The sequence below is a fragment of the Callospermophilus lateralis genome, chromosome 12 (assembly GCF_048772815.1).
Source record: "Callospermophilus lateralis isolate mCalLat2 chromosome 12, mCalLat2.hap1, whole genome shotgun sequence".
Taxonomy (NCBI): domain Eukaryota; kingdom Metazoa; phylum Chordata; class Mammalia; order Rodentia; family Sciuridae; genus Callospermophilus; species Callospermophilus lateralis.
In genome coordinates, this window is record NC_135316.1 from 76,835,042 (window position 1) to 76,856,959 (window position 21,918).

The window sequence follows — 21,918 nt, forward strand, 5'->3', positions numbered from 1 at the left end:
GTAGCTTATGGGACAGGCTCCCTTTAATTACACACACACACACACACACACACACACACACACACTCACACACACACGGAGAGTGAGAGGGCCTTGGTAAACACAAAGGATTAAAAAACCCTCAGTAACTTCTGCTTTGAGTAACATCATAAGTGAAGTCAAAAGAAATATTGAGTAATCTAGATTTATTTTAAAACCTACCACCTCTGCTCACAACCAACTTCACTAAGCTGGGGGAACTCTGTGAAGGAAAATCACCTTTTAGCTACACACACTGGTTAGACCTGTGTCCACAGGGATCATTCTCTCTTTGAGGCTGTTATTTTACACTAAGCACCTTCCTTTGCACTGTATCCTGAGGCTATGATTGTCTTTGAAAGAGTCCTATTTTGACTTTATCGAAATTACCCTTATTTGAATTTTTTTTTTATTGGCAAGGTTCTCAACAATCCAGACCAAGTTGAATTCATCAGGAAATAAAAAGGTAGCAATTAATAAAGCCAGTGTCTCTGCTAAAACACAGTAGAATCATGCATGGCTTAACAAGGAATGTTCTAAGGACAGCATCATTTGGCAATTCCAGCACTGTGGAACATTATAGTGTGCATGCATAAACTAAGCCAACCCCCACAGTGTCACGAAGCAATGTCTTATGGGACCACCAATGAATATGTGGTCCCTCACTGACATGTCATTATGCAGGGCATGGCTATATAACTCATTCTTGAAAGACTCTACAAAAAGCACACAGTAAAAAAGTTTGTGAAAATAGAAGAGTTGGGGTTTGGAGCAGTCCACTCCAACTAAACAACTTTGTTGTAATAAGCACACGAACCAGTTGGATTACCTAGGACAGCAACTCAGAAGTGTGGAATCTATGATAGTGGGTTTTTTTTTTCATGGAAATATAACAAGAAGGGTTATGAAACTGGGCGCAGTGGCACACGCCTGTAATCCCAGTGGCTCAGAAGGCTGAGGCAGGAGATCGCAAGTTCAAAGCCAGCCGCAGCAATGGCGAGTCTCTAAGCAACTCAGTGAGACCCTGTTTCTAAATAAAATACAAAGTAGAACTGGGGATATGGTTCAGTGGTCAAGTGCCCCAGAGTTCAATCCCCAGTAGCCCCCCCCACCCCGCAACGCAAAAAAAAAAAAAGGAAGGGCTGTGAATGCCAAAGTGTCACGGATGGGAATTAAGCTCTGAACTCTATAGCAGGCACAAAAGAATGCAACTTGGACAAGCCAAAAGGCTGCAAAGCTGCTGGGTGGCCTGGCTGCCCTGTTTCTCCCCTAAGTGCCCCAAAACAAGGTTTCCAATAGCCAATGCTGTAGTCCAATTATAGACCTTTTCCATTTTTCACCCTAATCTGGCTTCTTGTGAAGGAAAGGACCACAAAGCATGTTTTCAAGTTCCTTACATGTTATTGCTGACATCATTCCCTGTAATTTGAGTTACAGAAGCATGGTTATGGCAGAATAGGTTGCATAATATTTCATTTTAAATTCCAGCAGCAATAATTCAGAAGACAGATTGTTGGTAGATTTAGGCAAAGGAGCGGTAGGGAGGCAGGGTAGGGGGAGCTAATTTGGTGAAGCCTTTCTCTAATACTGGCAATGAGGGAAGAAAACAAAATTTTAAGAATCTTGCTGTTTGAACTATAACCTAATCCTCCAGGACTCATCAAAATTTTTGGCAGTTATGCATTGCCACACAATTCTGGTTTTGCTCATATAAAGAAAACTTGTTAGGCCTCTTGGGGTACCACTTTCTTAGAACTCAAAGTGAATAATTCTTCAAAGAACGTAAGAAATGTATCAGAATGGCACTGGTTTTCTTAAGTAGATTTTACTAACTTGGAATAGAATTATCCAAAACTTAATAGCAAGAAATTTAACTGTTTTTTAAAATGGAGGCTGCAAAAGGGAGAGAGTGAATTCTAGAGGGCCATAACTGCAGCGGGTACAGGCTCCATATGTTTTTGTCAACTATCCTACAGTAAAATTACTTTGCATCTAAAATCCTGCAGACGAAAAATGCCTGCTAAAATAAAACCATCACCTGGAAATATTACTATACGTAACATTACTATACGTAACTCCTTAACAATCCTAACTGTTGATTCTCAGCATAGACATAAAGTACTTAAATGAAACATCATCAACTCACATTAGGTAAATAATTTAATGACAGAACACTCAAATTTCTTTAACACAGTATTTCAAGTTATTATATTTTTGTCTGGAGTACAGATCTGAAATGGTACACACTGTACCCAAATATTGAATCACAAATTAAACAAACAGAAAGAAAAATAAATGGAGACTTAGGTTTCCATTCTCACTTCCACTTGCTGCACACTATTTCTATGGAAGATGTTTAGTTAAAACTTGAATGGACAACCCATGAGAAGATCTACTGCCAAATGAGCTAACATGGACTAGCTCCTGGGCACTGAGGAAGGAGGCTGTGGACTGTAAAGCAGTTCTCTGATTAGAAGCCAGTCCCATGTTCTGTTTGCTTCAATTCATGCCTGTTCAGATGAAGTGCCATTCAGCAGCTACTGAGCATTTAGTATAGAGAGAAAAGTAGAAAAAAAATGTTTTTTTTTTTTTCATAAAGAAAAAGCCAATAGAGGACCAGCTCTAGCTCTATAGCACATCGGGCATGACAAGCATCCACACCCCAAATGTCCCTGGCTCTCCACCCTGCCCATTTGGTAACACCTTGATTCCCTGACCCTGTTCTCTTGACACCATGGCTAAGAGTTGCCACAGGCTTGGCTGAGAGCAGAAAGCCGAAGGAAACAGGAGGTGTTGCCCAGCATTTACATTCTGCCCACAAGGACAGACACACCAGGTAAGACTCGTTAAAATTGTCAGCCTGCCTGACTTCTGCTCTATAGGCTGTCTAAGAACACTTCTTACTGAAAGTGGCCCTGCTGGTCTTGGAGTAGCACGGAATGATAAGGCTGACTTTAGTGGTGACAAGAATGACCCTGTTAGATCACAGCTGCCCATCCAAATCCATGGAGAGCAGATGAACTGTGGGCTTTGTTCTGGTTGGACCCTATATTACATACCACCTAGTTTAATAAAATTGCTTTTCTTATGTTACACTTCTTTGTAAATTCACACCCCATCTATACTCATTAAAATTTAAACCACCAGCCCCAAATGCAAAAGGCTCCAACACTGAAAAAGCATGGCAAGCAGTTGTGGATTCTGAGGTAAACTTCAGGATGGGTCAGTCCTGCCATCATTCACTGTGAAATCTAAGCACTAAGCTCTTTCCAGTTCTGAGAGAACAGGGCTTTGCCTATGAACACATTTACTTGATCACCAAACAGGGAGCAAAGGCTTCTTCTGACTTTGGCACTCTCTGTTCCCTAGAAGGCTTTCTGACTGGTGGGGCAGAGAGGACAACGTGGTCCAAAGTGGATCAACAGCCCCGAATCTGGGCCAATAGAACACCCATAATTCTACCCAGGCCAGGACTCAGAGACAGAATTAGTTTAAGAGCTGCTATCAGCCATCATCAAATAGCACAGCCCAGCAGAGCCCATCTCCGGGCCCTTTCCTTCATCTACAGCCCAGCACAGGGAAAGCTCTTTAGGAAAGGAGAGAAAGGGAAGTTGGTGAAGGCCACCACTGCTTCCCAAAGGCCTGATCTTATAGGGATACACCCAGCAACACAGTCAAGTGTGGAATATGAGCCCACCTAGAAAATGAATGGCACTTTAAGAGTAAAGCTTCTTGGGAAAATCCAAGATACCTACTCTGAAACTTGAGTAAGAATGTGGAAACCACACCAGTATGCAGGTATAGTCTATTAAAAATCTAGATGGATATTTTAGTTTTCAGGTACCATGTGAAAACTTGAACCTCAGTACCCAGGTTCACCAGACTTTAGAGACCCTACAACTAGAATGGTTTAAGCAATCATTTATAACCATTTAGTGAAAAATTGTCACCTCTGGGTTTTCTGATATTTTAAATTAAACATGAAACCAATTTCTCTCAATATATAACTATCCAAAATGCACGTATACGGATTCATGAAGTAATAATGCCCTAATAAAACTATATTCAGCCTTTCAAATTAGGTTCATTGGGCCATCAGCCACCCTGCATACTCTATCAAGGGTAAGAACAACACAATTGGGGAGAAAATATATGATGTAAGATATACATCTTTCCATAAAGTTTAAGACATAGGGTAGAAGAAGGGAACACAAAAACAAAATTCCCAAGAATTCAAAATAATTCCACATTGTTCTCATACTCCATGAAACCCTGAGATGAACAGGAGTCCTCAAACGCCTGTGCTAGATCCAGGCCCACCAGGACACTTCAATATGTTTCCAGCTGGCTCATCATCAACTTCCTGCTGTATTCATAGGCCAAAAATAGTGCCCCATTGGCAGGGAATGCACGAATCATAGTAGGTTTCAGTCCAGAATATAAGGCTGTTATTCCTAGAAGACAAAAGGGCAATCAAAGATTGTGACAATTCCCCCTCGGGAATACTCCATGCAGCTGCATAGAATAGGCACACTTGTACTCATAAATCCAAACAATAGCATTAAAACCCCACAAGTAGTAGGAGGACTTACATCCAGGTTTTCCTATATAGACGAACAGAAACTAGATAAGGATCAAGTCTCTTGGCAAAGCTGACTGTTGCTGAGGTAACATAAACCAACTCAATACCTGATTAATGCCTAGAAGACAGAGGGCAGAGCTGATCCTAAGATGGGCAGACAGAAGCAACTCTGGGGCCAAAGATGGCATCTAGAGCACCAACACTGAGATCAGAGACCTATTTCTAGTATTAGCACTGCCCAGCATGTTTATGAAGACTGAATTACATAAAGGAAGCATGTGTACTTTGTAAAATTATTATAAAGTGTCATGCAAATTTTCAGGAAGGTAAGTATGAGTAATATACAAGATGTCTGTACTCTATTTGGGATATGAATTAAATTTTTCTGTGTTACTACTCTTTCCCTTTTAAAAATCAAAACAGAAGTTCATAACCCAAGTTTGAAGATGTACAGTGGATACTAGAAAAACAGGTCTTTACAAACAGGTTGCATAAAGCTGGCTTTATACAAGCATTACTAATCTTTATTCTCCTACATAACTCTAAAAATTGATAGTAAATCACCTTCAGAAGTTGCTCAGTCCATTTCTGATTCCAGAAGTCTTAGCATTAAGGATGCTGGACATTCTTTTCAAGCCCTTAGTGGTCGTGTTAGAGATTATCTTCTGTAATATCTGAATTATATAAAGCAGGTGGTGCTAACTTCAGAGCATTCGCCCCCTTGGACAAAGTCCACATCTTAAAAATTCCCTCCAAGCTATTTAGACAAAGAATCCTGACAGGTACCTGCCCAAGGGATTAGGAAAAAGAATTGTGAACATTCTTGAGAATAATGAAAATAAGCTAAAGAAAGGAGTCTGGAAACAGAAAGCTACAAATGTGGATTAATATACAGTGCTAGAAAAAGGATAAGAGGCAGGGAGAAGAGAGCAATTAAACATCTGATCAAACCTCAGCAAGACAGTATTGAAGCGAGTGATCACTCTATATACACACCTACTCTGTTTCTGAAACTAGTTGACTCACCTTTCTGGGTTTTTTTTTGTTGTTTTTTTTTTATACTAGGGATTGAACCCAGGGGGGCCCTTAATGACTGAGCTACATCCCCAATTTGATACAGGGTCTCACTAAATTGCTGGGACTGGCCTTGAGCCTGCAATCTTCCTGCCTGAGCCTCTCCAGTCACTGGGATCACAGGCATGTGCCACCGCACCAGGCTCACCTTCATTTTTCACAACACCTAGAAAGGTTCCGATAAATCCTGCCTGTTTTCCAGACATGGAAAGAACTTGAATTCTGGATTTTATACAATCCACTGGGTATACAGCAAGCCACAGGCAAATTCCACCAATTCCACCACTTAACATCAAAGGCACAGGGCCTAGAGAAGAAAAACAGCAAATGGTATTTGATCTCAAGAACAGCCATATGATAGTTCCAGAAACCAGTGAAAATAAGTGATTTCCCCATGGGAAAAAATAACCTCTGCATTTCTTCACCCCCTAAAATGGATCCAGAACAATTAATGAATGATATTCCAATAAAGCAGTTTGAGATGTGCTGCTTCTGCTTCAGCCCCTGTCTTGAGGAAATTACCAAACCTGGGGAAAGGGCATGGACAATCATCTGCTGCCATGTTACTTTTCAGCACCCAGAAATTTCTAGTGCCAGATGGGTTCCCCAAATGGAGGTGCATTGAGCAGATAATCCCCAGAAACCACACCACCAGGGAGCAGCCTCCACATACCCAAATGCTGTTAATGCAAACACGTTTACCTAATTCATCTTTTGATCTCCCTGATGCAAAAAACGACCTGCTCAGCTCATAGCCACCGAAGAAGAAGAAATAGCCCGGTACTTCTCGAAGTAAAGTGCTTGAGAGTCCATGGTAGAAGCCCAAAGGGCCATCCTTTCTAAGTATAGTCTTCACAACAGACCAAACTGTACTGGGAGGGAACAGTGAGTGACAGTTACTGCCAGCAGGAAGGATGGGAGAACAAGGACATTCATACCCAATTAACAGAACTGATCAAGCACAAGGAAGGTAGCAGTTGATTTTGTAAAGTGGAATCAAGAATTCTGAAAATAAAAGGTATCCTCCTATGGAATAAAGAATCTCAGAAGCATCTCAGAGAAACAGACTGTTATTATCAGGTTCGTTAAGCTGTTATGGTTAAACATAATTTATTAAAATGAATGCCAAAATTTTTAGAAGTTACACTATCAAAAAAAATATATAAGAAAGCTACCTATATTTTCAGAAGTAAATAAGTGAAACCTAAAATTATAATTAGGAGTCCTCCAAACTCAACAAGAATAAAATGGTATTGTCTTTGATCAGTCCCTTACCTCCTTTGATCCATATCTCTTCAATATTTCTGCTATTTTTTAGGAGATTTTGTTCAAGCATTTACACATTGTTTTGTTTTAATGCCAAGGAATAAATGGTTACTTGAAGGCAAGATGAAAGAAATTCTAAGAGCTGAGCTATAGCCCCTGTGATGCAAAAAGCATCCAGAATTGATTCTTGAGAGCAGCAGAGGTACAGGGAACTCCTTTTAAGCAGACCAGAGTCCTACTCCTGGAGAGGCCAGGACACTTCTGGTCCACAGACTCCTCTTCATGATGGGTTGCACCATAGCAGGTTTTATCCTCGGGAAAAAGTCATACTCTTCTCCTTCCTTATTCTAGAGAGCAAGGGACTTGGCTTGAGGAGCTCAAGGATCAAGCCCCCAAGGTATCAAGGCCACATCACTCTGAAGCTCTCAGGGTGATGATCTTCCCTCAGAGCTTCAGAAGGCTCTGTTGGGCATTCCCCATAAGCCAGGCCCTTCCTGCAGTGCTGCTCCCATTCCATGAGAATGTGACACATTAATCCAACACACAACACCACCTGCATCCAAACCATGCCCTACCCCGAGTTACTATACTTGCTTTGTTTAGCACCTGCTACATCTCAAATATTCTTTTCTTGCAAGGTGTCTACCAGTCTTAAGTCCTTTAGTTATAACCGTAGCTATCTTTAACTTACCTAAAACTACTTCTAAGGCACATGAGGACCACTTTCTGGGTGCTATTAGTGTTCTATTTCTTAATCCAGGGACTGGTTATAAAGGCCCATTCATTTTGTGACTCTGTATAGCATTGAACACTTATGATTTATTTATTTACAATACTATGTGTATGTTCTAGTTCAAGAAAAAATTTTCAAGGCTTATACTTTGGAACTTCTTGGCAATAAATAATAGATTCAGGTTGGATGAAATGAATCTCAAGGATGCAGAAAACAGGGCACTATTACAAACCCCATTCTTGCTGAGTGGAAACTTCTAAGTAAAAATGGCTGATTTGTCTACCAGTTTTCCCAGCAAATTCACAGGCTTGGAATTCACCACTTCAACATCTTCAACCAGAACTTTGATCAGCCAGATGTTAGGATGCAATAGTAAAGTTTTGTGATTAATAAGGATAATAAATTGCTTTTCAATTCAAATAAGTTATCTTGAATGACATATACATTCTCACAGGGTGATGAGAATCTTTTTTCAAGTTGGAGGGCGATTTGATCACAGAAGAGTTCTGTGCTTACAGAGGGTTTTGTGAATGTTTTCAAAACTTGGACCCTTTGTAGATATATATGAAGGACAGGGGAGGGCAGGAAGAGAGCAAAGAAGTCACCACTAGGATCTGGCGTGGTCAACCTGAACAACGCATGAAACCTGGGAATGGGCACTGAATATCCATCTCAGAATCCAAATCAACACTTAAGAGGGATCAGCTCTCAGATGCAGTTGAAAAAACCCAATATGGTTGAGGGTCATTCCTTATACACATCCAAGAAGACAAAGGGGGCTAACTTCCAGGCTTCTCCATTTCTGGGGTATTGAATATCTGCCTAAGATGTCCTATGGGGTTCAGAGTCAGTACAACCATCACAGAAAATCCTTGCAGAAAATAATCCTTGACTGATAGGGGAAAGTGTTCTAGAAATAATATTTTGGAGTAGATAAATCTGTTTCCGAATCTACTAAATTTTAATACAATATAAAATGAAAAAAAAAACCCCACTTACTATATCAAGGCAACAGAGATCTAACGTTTGTTTCCAAACAGTACTTACTTCTGGCTCCTGGCTATCTTTCCTGACGTCTCCATTTCATACATGGTCTGTAGCCGGCATTTCACAAGCTCTGTGGGGCAAAGCACCAGCGCGGCGAAGGCAGACGCGAAGGACCCGGCAGCTGCGTTCTGCAGATCACTAAAAGAAAGCACACAGCACAGAAGCCACCTCTGTCAGCTTACTCATTCCTTCAGCTTCCACCTCAAAGAACGGGAACATGGAGATTAAAGTGGGATTGGCACATGCTTTTGCAGCAAGGGATCCCGTGTCCTGTGAGGTGACAGCAATACCCTAATTCCTATCTAGGGAAATGGTACTTAGAAATGATCCATAATGTGTCCAAAGTCACACAGCTACAAAGTGGCAGGAATCACACCCAGGTCTGCCTGGCTGCCACATCCATGCTGTTTTCGTTAGGTACTGAATATGGGCTGAATACTTGTGTTCCGCTCCACCCTAAATTCCTGTGTTGAAGCCCTACGCCTCAATGTGATGGTTTTTGAAGAGGGTCCTTAAGAGGCAATTAGAGAGGTCATGAGAGTAAGGCCCTCATCATGGCATTAGTGCCCTAACAAGAAGGGACCAGAGTCTAGCGCACTGTCACACACCTGTAATCCCAGTGGCTCAGGAGGCTGAGGCAGGAGGATGGCAAGTTCCAAGTCAGCCTCAGCAATTTAGCGAGGCTCTAAGCAATTTAGCGAAACCCTGTCTCTAAATAAAAAAAGGGCTGAAGATGTGGCTCAGCAGTTAAGCACCCCTGGGTTCAACTCCTAGTACCAAAAAAAAAAAAAAAAGAAGAAGAAGAAGGGACCCGAGAGCTTGCTCTCTCTGCCATGTCAGAACACAGTGTGAAAGTACTATGAAGCAGGAAGTGAGCCCTCACCAGACACTGAATTTGCTGGCACCTTGATCTTGGACCTTCCAGTCTCTAGAACTAGGGGAAATGTTTGTTATTTAGGCAACTCAGACTACGGCATTTTGTTATAGTAGACCACGCTAAGGCACAGGGTGACATACAAAATAAAGCAAAAACACCTGAGGGAGAGGAAGAAAAATGACCTATAGGTCCCCCACTCAAAACATGCACAACTATAGTACATTTGCCAGAAAGCTTTAAAGAAGATTAAGTTCTAAGGTCTTCCCTTCATGCTTATAATCCATCCTGGAACAATTGGTCATGTAATGAACTACCACAGATAAAAACCCAGTACAAATTTATAATGAAAAGTCCCTGCATTCCAAAAAGATTTCCTAGTCAGCTGCCAGCCTCCTGCTTTGGTCTGAATGTGTCCCCAAGGGTTCATGTGCTAGAATCTTGCTCCCTAATGAGGTGGTGAAACCTATAAGAGGTGGGGCTAGTAGAAGGCAGTTAGGTTCTTAGGGGCACTGCCACCCTTGGAAGGGATCAATGTAGTTCTTACAGGACTCCAGTTAGTTTCCACAAGAACAAACTATTGTTATCAACAGAACAAGCCTCACTTGGGAATTTCTCTATCCTACTGTAACACCATGAAATCTCTCCCTCTTACACATACTCCCACCATGATGTGATCTGCCGTGCTGTGATATAGCTAGAAAACCCCACCAGAACCAAGCAGATGCCAGCACCATGCTCTTGAACTTCCAGAACTGTGAACTAAACTTCTTTTCTTTATCCATTACTTGTTCTCAGGTATTCTGTTATAGAAACTGAAAATGGAATAAAACACCACCTCAGCAACACAGGCCAAGAGGAGGGGACAATGGGCCTCAGAGGTGGGTGAAGTCTGCACACTCAATGGTTTTAGGTGAAATGTCTAGGTCTCAAAATCTGGCTTGGTGTGGGCTTGCTTTCTTTCAGGAGGAAGACATTGCTTGCAGTACTGCAGTACTGGTTCCTTTTGATCTTGGAGAATTACACCAAGACCATGAACACAGCAGAGCCATCCAGGTACACAAATGTCCTACACACAACCTTTTGGTGTATACAAGCTGACCCAGGCTGTTCAGTTCACTTCTCCCTCACGTCACTCCTTAGTTCATTTGTTGAAAAACAAAGCTTAAAATGGATTCTGCCATCTTTTAACCAGCCTACAGATCCATAATTGGCCTCACGCAGGGACTTTCTGTCAACGTGCTGACAGGTAATCGTCCAGGATCATTAACTAGAGTTTGCCAAGTTTGCTGGAACAAAGGTGGCAGTCAATAAAAGTGGGAGTTGGTTCAACCTCAGGTGTGGAGATGGCTGAGACATCTGAGCCAACACCAACCACCTTATTATAGTACAAGGACAAGGCCCGATCAGATTTGCAGTGGACTTTGGCTTTCTAATAAAAACTCTCATCTACCAGGGCACAAAATGAAGTACATGGGCTGCAGGTTCTAAGTGTATTATAAATGTATAAAATGGAATTGAAAGGGCAACAGGCACAGGATGGGGTTTTGTAAGAATCAGCTGTCATCTCTTCAACAAAAAACATGACCTGAATACTCTTGCTGTGTAAGACCCCATCCAGCCAAAGGTCAAAGAAGAACACCACTCTGGGTCATGTTCAAACCGGGAACAGATAAATATTGACGATGTGATTGCAAAAATTCACAACGGGCTCTCACAAGCAGTTCTTTCCTTTTCACCACTCTTTGATAAATCCTCTCTCTAGATGGGACCCCTATAAAACATTCCACAACCCCAACTGTGATCTACCAGAAAGAAGACTGGGCTGAAACTGGGCTGAGAGAGGCTCAGAAGACGAGGCTTGAGGAAGAACTTTTAGGTGACTTCAACCATCTAAATGCTACCATACTGCATGAAATCCGTGTGCTCAGAGTGCTTCTCCATGAAAGAGACACAAAGAAGCGTCTCCCAACCCTTTCTCAGGGACACTGACTTGAGCTTCTAGAAACTGCATGGAAATGCAGCTCTAAGGTATCCAAGCTTCTCCATCAGAAAAGCATGATGCTCCTCCCAGTCTTCACTGTTCACAGGCTGAGAGAAGAGGAAGGGAGGGGGCATTAAGGCCTGATCCCTTAATGGCTTTGCTTACCTAAGAAGGCAGAAGTCATTATCTCTGTGGCCAGAAGGGCTTGCTCTGGTCAGAGGAAGCCAAGTCCTGCCACCAGCACCCACACAGGTACTCACTGATTCCCTGGCTTCTCTCCTGTGTCATACTTTACTAAGGAGGCTGAGGCAAACAGAATGCCAGGTCTCCTTAAGTAGAAACCCTTCCCTCTGTGGGGAGGAAGGTACATACACTGTTTTATTTTTGTTAGGTCTCCACTGTGGGGTGCTGTCCTCTCCTGGTTTGCCACCTGCTCCCATCTACTTCCTCTTTCCTTCCTGCCCTCTGTGCTGGAAGGTTAAAGGACTAGAGCTCTGCCCTATGCCATCTCCTGGAGTCATTTCATCCAGTCTCTAGCCCTGAAAGCACAAGCTCCCTCTATCGTGACAGAACTCCTGCCTATAAAAGGGCACAGTTGAGCCCTTGAGGTATTTTTGTGCACAAGGAACTACTTTAGTCAGGTGGGCACTGCCCCTGCAATAGGGCTTCTAGTCCCACCAACACCACTACCAAGACTGCCTTCTGCAACCTCGAAGCTGATACCATCATTTTAAATATATCAGCGTTCAAAGGAGGGCTAGCTAAACATCCCAGTATCTCCTGAACTGTCTGATCTCTGCATACTAAACACCCCAAGGACGACCAAGCCCAAGCCAAGATCTGATGTTTGGGGAAGACTCAGCCAAAGAAAGGTGGGGCTCACCTGCATTTTCTCAGATGTTTTTGACCCTCCCTGAAGTTCCACATTTCTCCTCAAACCCACATGGCTCAGGCAACCTCTCATAACATGTTGCCTTTTGCTGATGAAGCACGATCTAACCCTGGGGTCCCAACCTGTATGTACGGTTTGAGTCCAGCACTTCTGTCCATCTAAAAAGCATCCCCCTGAGGAGACTCAGACGCCGGGGACACACAACAATGTTTTTGTGTTTGTTTGTTGTTGTTGTTAAAAAAAAAAAAAAAGAAGAAGAAGAAGAAGAACAAGGCATCAGTATCCTGACTAACCTCAGCTTTGCCTGTCTGTCCAATCCAACTGCTCTCCGCACCACCTGCTGGCAGAAGCCGTAGCACATGAAGAGCACCGAGTTCTCCGCGATGTTGGCGATCAGAGCCGGGCTGGTGCCCTTGTAGAAGCCACGGAAGCCCACCTGGGAGTAGGTCTTCAGGCAGCAATCTGTGAGGCCTCGGTACAGGTCCGGGAATGTCTGCATCTTCACCTTCATTGTGTCAAAGGGCTGCCCAGTCAGTACACATGCTGTGCCCCCTGGAACCAGGACACAAGTGTTCTCTAGCACGAGTCTGTGGTTTTCTTAGCTACCCATGGAAATGAAGGCCGGCTGTCCTACCCCAGGCGTTACCTCTGTTCCTTCTGACTTCTTATCCTCCCCAAACCTTCTAGCAGAGTCCAGTAATCAACTCAGAGCAAGTCCCTACTATGTCCGGCACCCAAATTCTACACTGAAGGGGTCCTACTCACAGGGCAGATGTGTATGTTCCACAGCCCCAGCCTGCAAAGGTGTGCATGTGTTTAGGTGCCTTGGCAATGGGGTCAGAGGGAAGGAGCTGGAGCCTGGCTTTGTTGTAAGGTCCCAGACAGGGATGCGACCTCTGAGATGCCCCTACTCCATGCCCGCACCACAGGGTTAGCAGGAGGTTGAACCAAAATGGAGGAGACAGCTTAGCACAGCACTTGCTACACAAGTGGTTAACACACAGCAGTTGCCGTGAGAGAGACAGAATTCAGAGAATCACTCGTCTTTGCCTACTGCCCCACGGCACAGTCTGATGAGTATGGGAAAATAACAGGGCACCAGGCATCACATGAAGAAAACAAGGCGCTTGGCTAATTAATCCCTCCAGAGCACAATATTTCATTCCAGGGAAAACCTCTTGAACTTTAACTCTACAAATTAATCATTTGTATTTAGCTAGATAGTAGACCTTAATTTACCTTTACTTGGCATAAACAAGTTGAAGTTAACCTGTGCTTAGCATAAGTCCTATACTTATCCGTTTTCATATTGTAAGAATATCAGATACTCAAGGCCAAGTGGTTAACACACAGCAGTTGCCGTGAGAGAGACACAGCTTGGTCTATTAAGCAACAAGAAAAGTACAATTGCTGTGGTTCTGTCACTACCATTCACTTCTTCTAGGGAATGATGATGCCCATGCACTCTGTCTTGCCAAATTATCCTCAGTTCTGAATTTGTGGAATAGAATTCAATATGATTTATTATAATTAATTTAAAATTATTCTCTACTAGGCACTGCTGGGCTAGACCACAATAAGATCCAAGTACATCCAAGCAATATAATTATTCCAAAAGATGATGAAACTGTCAGAATTTTTAAGAGAGTACATGCTTTAGATAACCTAGATTCAGATGAACTGCATAAAGCCTTTCTGTTGTTATTATAGTTCAGGGGAATGAAGAACCCAGTGGAACTCTACCACTGAGCTCCATCTCCAGTGCCCCCCACCCTTTTTTTTGAGAAAGGACCTTGCCATGTTTCTGAGGGCAGCCTCAAACTTAAAATCTTCCTGCCTCAGCTCCCAGCACATTAAGCATGCTAATACTTTAACTGGAGAATTTCCCTATTTTTTTTTTTTTTTTTGGCTGATATCACTCCATAGCACTTTATTGTTTTTATATTTTTAATGTTTATTTTTTAGTTGTAGTTGGACACACACCTTTATTTTATTTATTCATTTTTATGTGGTGCTGAGGCATGCATCTGCTAGGTGGGCAATCTACCGTTGAGCCACAACCCCAGCCCCTATTTATATTTTTAATTAATTTATTTATTTGTTCTAATTTGTTATATATGACAGCAGAATGCATTTTGATTCATAGTACACAAATGGAGCATAATTTTTCATTTCTCTGGTTGTACACCAAGTAGTGTCTTCATACATGAACCTAGGGTAATGATGTCCATCTCATTCCACCATCTTTCCTACCCCCTGCCTCTTCCCATCCCCACTCTTCCCTTTGCCCTAACCAAAGTTCCTCCATTCTTCATATGCTGAGTTTCCCTATTTTATCAATCAGCCTGGAGGGAGCAGACATCACAGGTTACAATATGTATTTGCTGTGTATCTATGACCTTTCCAAGGAGAGGGTGGATGGCTAATATTCAAATGCTAATTCCCTCCCATGAATCCCTGGGATGTGAGCTAACTTTACCTGTAATATACCCCACATCCCAAGTCCTGCGTACCCCTCCCATGAGTGATGACTATTCAGAATGCCAGCACCAGCTGCTCAGACCCACACCTGGCAGGTTCTCAGAGACCTATCAAGTCAAGAAAGCCAGGAATGATTGCAGGGAACAAATACTTCTTCACTTGTGTAAGAAGTCAGACATATGATCAGGCTTTTCTCCCTGAAAAACAAGTGAAAACAGCCTCTATTTTTCAGGGGTGTCACAGCTGGCTGTGCACCTCATTTTGAGGACAGACATTGTTACTGGGTAGTGGTCAACATTTAGCCACAGGTCATTTAGACTATGAGGCAGGACACACAGGCAGCCAAGCATAAGGCACGAAGGCAAATCTATCAGGGTGGGACAGTGTCAGGGGAAGGAACAGCTCACAGGGAAGATAGGCAGGTGTACTTCACACCCCTCAATAAACAGCAGTAAAAGGCAAGGAAGCATATTGTTTTTAAGATATTCTTATCAAAAAAGGATTTTCATTTTGGCATTCAAGAGGACAAACAATCTGAAGTACTCATTCCCCAATGACACTGGTTAATAAGGTGTGCTGCCACAGAGCTGTCAGGGCTCTGGCTGCCTTGACATTAAAGATGTTGAACTACTGACTCTTAAAGTATCCAGATTTCCCTTTAAGGAAATTCAACTTTTGGGATCCACATTGCCTCATTTCAACAATTACCCAATTATCTAACTATCTTCTTCAAATCCCCCTAATCCTAGCTGCCTCAGGCTCTAGATCCATTCCTGGAATCTCTTCTACAACAAGCGCAGACAGGGAAATGATAACTTCTTGGCACTTTAGAGGAGATGAGCTAGATGGAAAACCTGTCTGGCAGGGGAAGCTTTAAAAGAAAAAGGAGAGACGCAAAGAACAACACGTGTATGCTCTGCCCAAATCGCCCAGGACCATAGCTGGCTCCGCACTTCCAAAGGAATCACTTCCTTGGGTGGGCTGTGGCCACAAATCACTAGGGGTTCTCTGATCCTGACAGAAAAAAAACAAAGCCCAGCAGTTTATCTGACCAGAAAGGCAGGGAGGTTAAGACCGCACACCACCCCTGACCTTCTCCAGGGCTGCTGACCCATCAGGCGGCACTAAAACAGACAACACTAGACAAGGAACCAGGAAGCCGCAGTCCTGGCCCAGACTTCACACCATCCATCTGCGTAACCATGAACAAATCTCCATCCTTCTCTGGGACTCTTTCCTAAGTAAACAGTGACCTTAAAGCCAATGATCTCTAAAGGGCCATCTAGCTTTATCAATAATTCAGAAGCTTTGGGGCCTTCAAAAAAATAAGACTGGTGTTTCCCATTTGCATTCCCACTGTCTCTCAGTAGAATGCAGGTTCTTATGTCACTAATGGGTACCTCCCCTGCCCAGTCCCTGGCCCACAGAGCCCCTGCAAACGAGTATGTTGCCCTTGGAAGTTGCAAAACATGGCAGCTCTGCATCAGGGAGGGGTGATCCTATGTTGCTAAGCAAAGGGAGAAATGCCCACCCAGAGTCAGCAGGAACATTTAGTGTCAGTATATCTAAGGGCCCAATGTATATTAATATTGTAATTTTTACAAAACACTTTCATCAACAAATGATTTCTATACCAGGATCCAAACATAAATTACATAAAAACTGACCCAAATACCTGAATGCATATAAACAGAAAAAAGTAAGCTTTTAAATTCTACCACAATAGATCTTAGATCTTCTGTATACTGACTGAAGAACATAAAATGCCAAAAGTTAAGAATGTGATAAAATAATAAAATAAAATATGTGGTTCTTGTCAGTAAGACAAGAACTGTACCCAGAGTGTTCTTATGATGGTTTGAGATCAGAGGCCTCAGATGGTTGCACATTCTCAGTGTCTTCCAGTGGTGCAGGGAAGAGGAGAAAGGCCAGTACCTGGGGGTGTAGGGAACTGCAGCTCTTCTCCCCCAAGCATGAAAGGCTGACCCAAAAGCACACAGTGGGAAAGAGATCACTGTGGCAGAGCTCAGCCAGCTTCCAGGCCTGCTAGTCAACTGGAACACACCTTATGGTCTCTAACCTCAGAAAGGTGCCCTTGCCCCAGGCACCTTATCAGTGTCTGTGAGACCATGTCCAGACTTACTCATTAGCCTACTTTGGCCGACCTTTGGCTCCTGAAAAAATATTTAGTTCCTTTCTGGAAAAGGATTGTTTTTTTTTTACAGTTGGACTAAGGACAGGGAGAGAAGTGGCAGCCCCTGTACATAGCCTATCTGCTGACCTGGGAAATCCCAGTGGATAACAGAGCATTGAGCAACTTACCCCTCTGGCCTCCCCAGTCCGGGGAACTGTAAGCATTATGAGAATCAGTGGAAACACAAGCATTGGGAAACACAAGCATTCCAGTGCTCTTCTAACCCGAAGGTAACACAGGACTCTGGAAAACTAAATGATCACTGTGTAAATCCAATTTCACCATTTGCCTCAGGCTGAGCTATCTGCTGAGCCTGCATCTTGAAGGTGATTGTCCTAAAGACTGGCCTGCAAATGGACCCTGGCAGGCTCCAGTCTGCCCATGGGCACACCTTATATGACCAGCCCCAACAAATCTTACTACCTCTCCTTTCCTCCCATGGCTTTAAGAACCAGTGGAATATCAGTCTCGTTTCTAAAGGGTGCCCTCTTTCCTTTCCCAGCACCAGTAACACAGCACATGGCATTTCCCGGAAAGATGACATGGTATTATTTTTGTATTACAAAAGATTTGAAGACTACCAAACTTGAGACAGAGTCCAATGTCACTTGTATATCCTAGCTGTGTGACAGTGGGTAAATGATTTCATCTCTGAGCTGTTTTCTAGCAATATGTTGGGGACATTCCTACCTTTCTTCCTGATTCAAAGTTTTAATATAAAGACTATTACTCTACTGTCTGCCACGTTTTGAAAAATATTATACTTCCATTTAATAAATTCACTCTGAGGCTAAGCATATTATTTCTAGGATGACAAAGGGAATATTTTTATACCAATTTCACTTGATCTTGCAGAGAAGGTACTTGAGGAAACAGAACATTGGTTTTTTTACTGGGATTACCTGCAGCCCCTGCTGTGAGGTCAATGGCAGCTTGGATGGCAGGATTGGATTTCATGGTGCAGCTGGGCTACGTGGAAGGCAACTCTTAGGAGCTTATGATGGGTACTGCATATCCCTGGGAAGAGGCAAGAGTTCATCATTAGCCTGGATTTTGTAGACCCCCATGATTCTTATTTTAATTTTGCAGAACTAGGGATTGAACCCTGGGGCCCTCTACCATTAAGCTACATCCCCCAGCCCTTTTTAAAAATTCGTGAGACAGGATTTCACTAAATTTCTGAGACTGTCCTCAAACTTGCAATCCTCCCATCTCATTCTCCAGGGTCACTGGGATTATAGACATGCGCCACCATGCCTGCAATCCCCCATGCTCAGACTCCTAAGGAGGGAAATTCAAGATAGGCAATGAAGCTGAGTGATTCATTGCCCACTACTTCTAGGTTCAGAAGAAGGTTCTGTGCTGCTGGGTGCCTAAAAGGAGGCCTGGAAAAGAACACCCAGGTGGCAGAGGTTAGCTCTGTGGAGTTCTATGTCCCTGAGTGTGGATGCCTCCTCTGGCAAGGTGGCCCGTTATACCCCTAAAGCTAGAGGTCCTTACCTGTACAAGGTGAATATTAAAAATACAGTGAGGGGCTGGGGTTATGTCAATCACAGATAGTCACATGGGGCTGACATGAATATGGATCACAAGTTCTCAAAACAAAGCCCAGCATAGAGAACCAACTGCGTACTTATAACCTACCTCCTCTCCAGCACTTCTCAAAGTTATTGTGCACACAATTCACCTAGGGTCTTGTTAAAAATGCAGATGCTGACTCAGTAGGCTTTAGGTGGAACCAGAGAGTCTGTGGTCACAACTAGTTCCCAGGTAAGGTTGATAATGCCTGCCCAACAAACACACTTTGTAATGCAGTATCTGGGCCACTGAATCCCAAATTTGCTTGATAAAAAATCTACCTGGAAATACTTGTTAAATGTTCAAATTACCAGGCCTCTCTCCATGAAATCTTGATTTACTATATTTGGATTAGAGCCTATAGTATTTGAAGAAACTGCAGTCTATTCTATCTTTGGATAAAAATCAACTATTGCTGAGATATGGACTTAATAAATATTAACCAGGAAATTTAAAGAGGCAGCTACTTAACATAGAAGACTAAAATAGCCAATTCTGTATGGTTTTAAAACTACGTGACATATTCATGAATAGCAGAGAACAAATTTCATTCCTCATCACATTGAGGAGGAGGTCGGTACACTGGATCAATGTCAACAGAAGATAATGGTAACCACAAAGAAGTTTTTAAACCACTTGAAGCATTTTGCCAATGACCAAACTCCAAGAAGCTTCCTTTACTAAAAAAAAAAAAAAAAAAAAAAAATTAACCAGCAATAAAAACGCAATAGTTAATAAAGCATTCAAGGTTGAAGTACAAGATGTGCTTCATGGTTACTGGTAGGCTTGGAGAGACAGACCATTACTAGGATAACAAAGTGGTGGCTCTCCAACTTTTACTTAGAAAAGGTTATCATTCTCCTCATCTTCCACAAGGAAAAATGAGACCAAAGGAAGGCAAGGTCATCTTCAGGGTCACAGAACTAGTCAGTGACACAGACATGATTCAACTTAAAAAGGCTTGTCTTTCAGGACTATACCTACAAACCAATTCCCATTCTAAAGTAGTCCAATCTGGCCAAAACAACAACACAAAACAAACAAAAAGCCCCCCAAACACCCAGCCGTATATTTCAAGGAAGAAACAAGCAACTGGGACGCACAGAGCACATCCAAGGTGGCCTCTCAGATACACCTCAAGACGTTTGTCTCTTTCTGTGTGGACAATTCTTTCCTTACTTAGAAGGAAAGAAAAGCACAGCAGTTAATACTATTTAGTCAGTGTGAACTCAACTCCTGTAGGTAAGTCAAATTTAAACACATTAAATCCTACAAATAACTACTTGTAGAATTATAGAAAATAATGGTAAGTACTAACAGATGAACTCAGAAGATGTGCACAATTAATTCAGGTTATACGTGGCTATGGCTTGGAGAGGACAAAACTCGGAGGAGGCAAGACTGATCACTATGCATCAAAATTGGTGAGCTTGTTGTACCACTTGGGATAGAAAAACTGAATCCCTTGGGTGTTCCAAAGCCCCTCTTTCAAACTATGACTTGGCAGACAGAAACCGCGGCGCTGGCCATACTTCTTTCTGGTTCTTGGGGAAATTAATTTATCTGACGGGAGGATGGATAAGGCCACATTTTCCATTAAGGAAGGTGAACTGCCGCAGGATTCCAGTTTCAGGCAAACGCTGGAGGCCACCAGCCCACCCGCCACCCCAGCCCCCAAACCGGGCACAGGGCGCTGGGATGCAAACCCCGCGCGCCACTAGGGAATCGAGCAAGGTGCAGACTAGGGAGTCCATTTCCAGCTTTCTCTCCGGGGTCCGAACGCTGTCCCAGCCCCGCAACCACTCCGGGGAACCTGCCAGCCTCCCATTCATCAGCGCCCCGGAGCTCCCGGCGCCCGAGCAAGGGTGGCGCGCGCCCCGAGGCCAGATGACTCGACCTGGGGGCAGGCGAGGACACCGTTTTCCAGGTGGGCCCTGCGGAAAGGAGGCCCAGAAGCAGAAGAAGCTCGAACGAGCCGCAGCCGGCCAGTCCCGGGACAGCGCGCGAGGCCCGCGGCACGTGTGCGCCGTCACCCGCCGCCCGGAAAGGTCACGTCGCCCGGGCCGGGCCCGCCCGCGCCCCGCTCCCTCCTCCCGGCGGGCTGCGCTCACCGCCGCGTTGGCGTGCTACGTCCTGCTCAGACTCCGCCGCCCTCTCTGCTACCTAGGGCGGCCAAGGCAGCCGCTTAACCCTCGGGTCGGCCGCGTCCTGCCCTCCGCTCCGCCCACCCCTCCCGCCCATCCCGCGCCGCTCAGGAGCGCCCCTGGCGTCGGGAGCGCGCTGCGCCCGCCCGCCAGGTCCGCGCGCCGGGGCGGCGGAAGTCGGTCCCTGGCCGCTGAGCGCTGGAGGAGCGGGAGGGCGGCTGCGTCCCGAGCCGCCTACGGGACGGACGGGCCGCGCTCGGGGCTGGAGGTCAGCAGCTTCTCATCGAATTCGAACGTACTGGAGTGACAGTGATGAAAAAAACAACAAGCTTACTGCCTGATTTTTGTTTTTGTTGTTTTAATTCCCACCTGCCCTCCCGCCAAGGGAAGCCATCCCTAATGACGTCCTGGAAGACGCACTGATGAAAACTGTAACTCCAAGTCAGCTTCTCTGCTCCCCTGGCTCCTAATAAATTATAGGGCACATCTACCATTCGTTAGCGTTTTACTAAAAAGCGGAAAAATTAATGAAGTATTTAGTGGCCTACAGCAAAGAGCTAATACGTGGCAATTGGCAGGAACTTGGTCCAATTAAGACAGCTACTCTCAGCCACTGCCTTCCCATTGCTGTGTTTCAGCCTGCCTAAATTTATTTTCATTTTCCACACTGTTTTATTCCCTTTCTTTTCCAACTTCAGCCTTGTTTGCTTATGGTGTTGGATTATTGAGAATTGCTTTAAATGATTGGAGGTTGATGACTGAAATATCTGCAGGACTTATTGGTAGCATCGAGTGCACAACAGAACAGACCTTCCTGGCCACAGTGAGTGCTATGAAAGTATCACAGCCTGGTAGTTGAGCGCTCTGCAGCATCTGTACTTTGGAACTTGGGCTTATGGAAGACAATTAACTATAGAAACAATCCAGACAGTTTGCCCAGAGTGACATGTAAACAAGCTGGAACCTACAGCAGTCTGGCACTACCAGCTAGTCCTGGGGCTTTTACAGACTAGGAAAAGAAAACCTAATTGAGCACAGACCCAGCTCCTGT

At 43.9% G+C, this 21,918-nt stretch overlaps 1 protein-coding gene across 7 annotated transcripts; it reads right to left on the reverse strand.

Moving 5' to 3' along the window:
- Nucleotides 1–2,160: 2,160 nt before the first annotated feature.
- On the reverse strand, nucleotides 2,161–20,922 carry Slc25a15 (solute carrier family 25 member 15). 7 transcript variants are annotated; one of them, XM_076872329.1, is made up of 8 exons: nucleotides 20,621–20,776; nucleotides 18,790–18,839; nucleotides 18,048–18,162; nucleotides 12,764–13,022; nucleotides 8,721–8,858; nucleotides 6,377–6,546; nucleotides 5,823–5,981; nucleotides 2,161–4,472 (listed from the first exon to the last, which is right to left on the reverse strand). In XM_076872329.1, the coding sequence occupies exons 3-8, from the start codon at nucleotides 18,100–18,102 to the stop codon at nucleotides 4,348–4,350; spliced, it is 906 nt and encodes a 301-aa protein (XP_076728444.1). In that variant the 5' UTR covers nucleotides 18,103–18,162; nucleotides 18,790–18,839; nucleotides 20,621–20,776; the 3' UTR covers nucleotides 2,161–4,347. The 7 variants fall into 7 exon arrangements, 6 of the variants coding, with proteins under 6 accessions (XP_076728444.1, XP_076728443.1, XP_076728445.1 ...); XM_076872328.1 differs by lacking the exons at nucleotides 18,790–18,839; nucleotides 20,621–20,776 and adding an exon at nucleotides 20,835–20,922; XM_076872330.1 differs by lacking the exon at nucleotides 18,790–18,839.
- Between the last annotated feature and the right edge of the window lie 996 nt (nucleotides 20,923–21,918).

Bases quoted from the DNA above. Each gene is read 5' to 3' on its own strand.
- Slc25a15 (XM_076872328.1), bottom strand. From the start codon at position 18,102: ATGAAATCCAATCCTGCCATCCAAGCTGCCATTGACCTCACAGCAGGG. The intron at 8,859-12,763 runs GTTAGTCAGGAT...GCTTTCTTTTAG, and splicing joins GACAGACAGGCAAAGCTGAG to TGATCTGCAGAACGCAGCTG. The intron at 6,547-8,720 runs GTAAGTACTGTT...GTTCCCTCCCAG, and splicing joins AAGATAGCCAGGAGCCAGAA to TACAGTTTGGTCTGTTGTGA.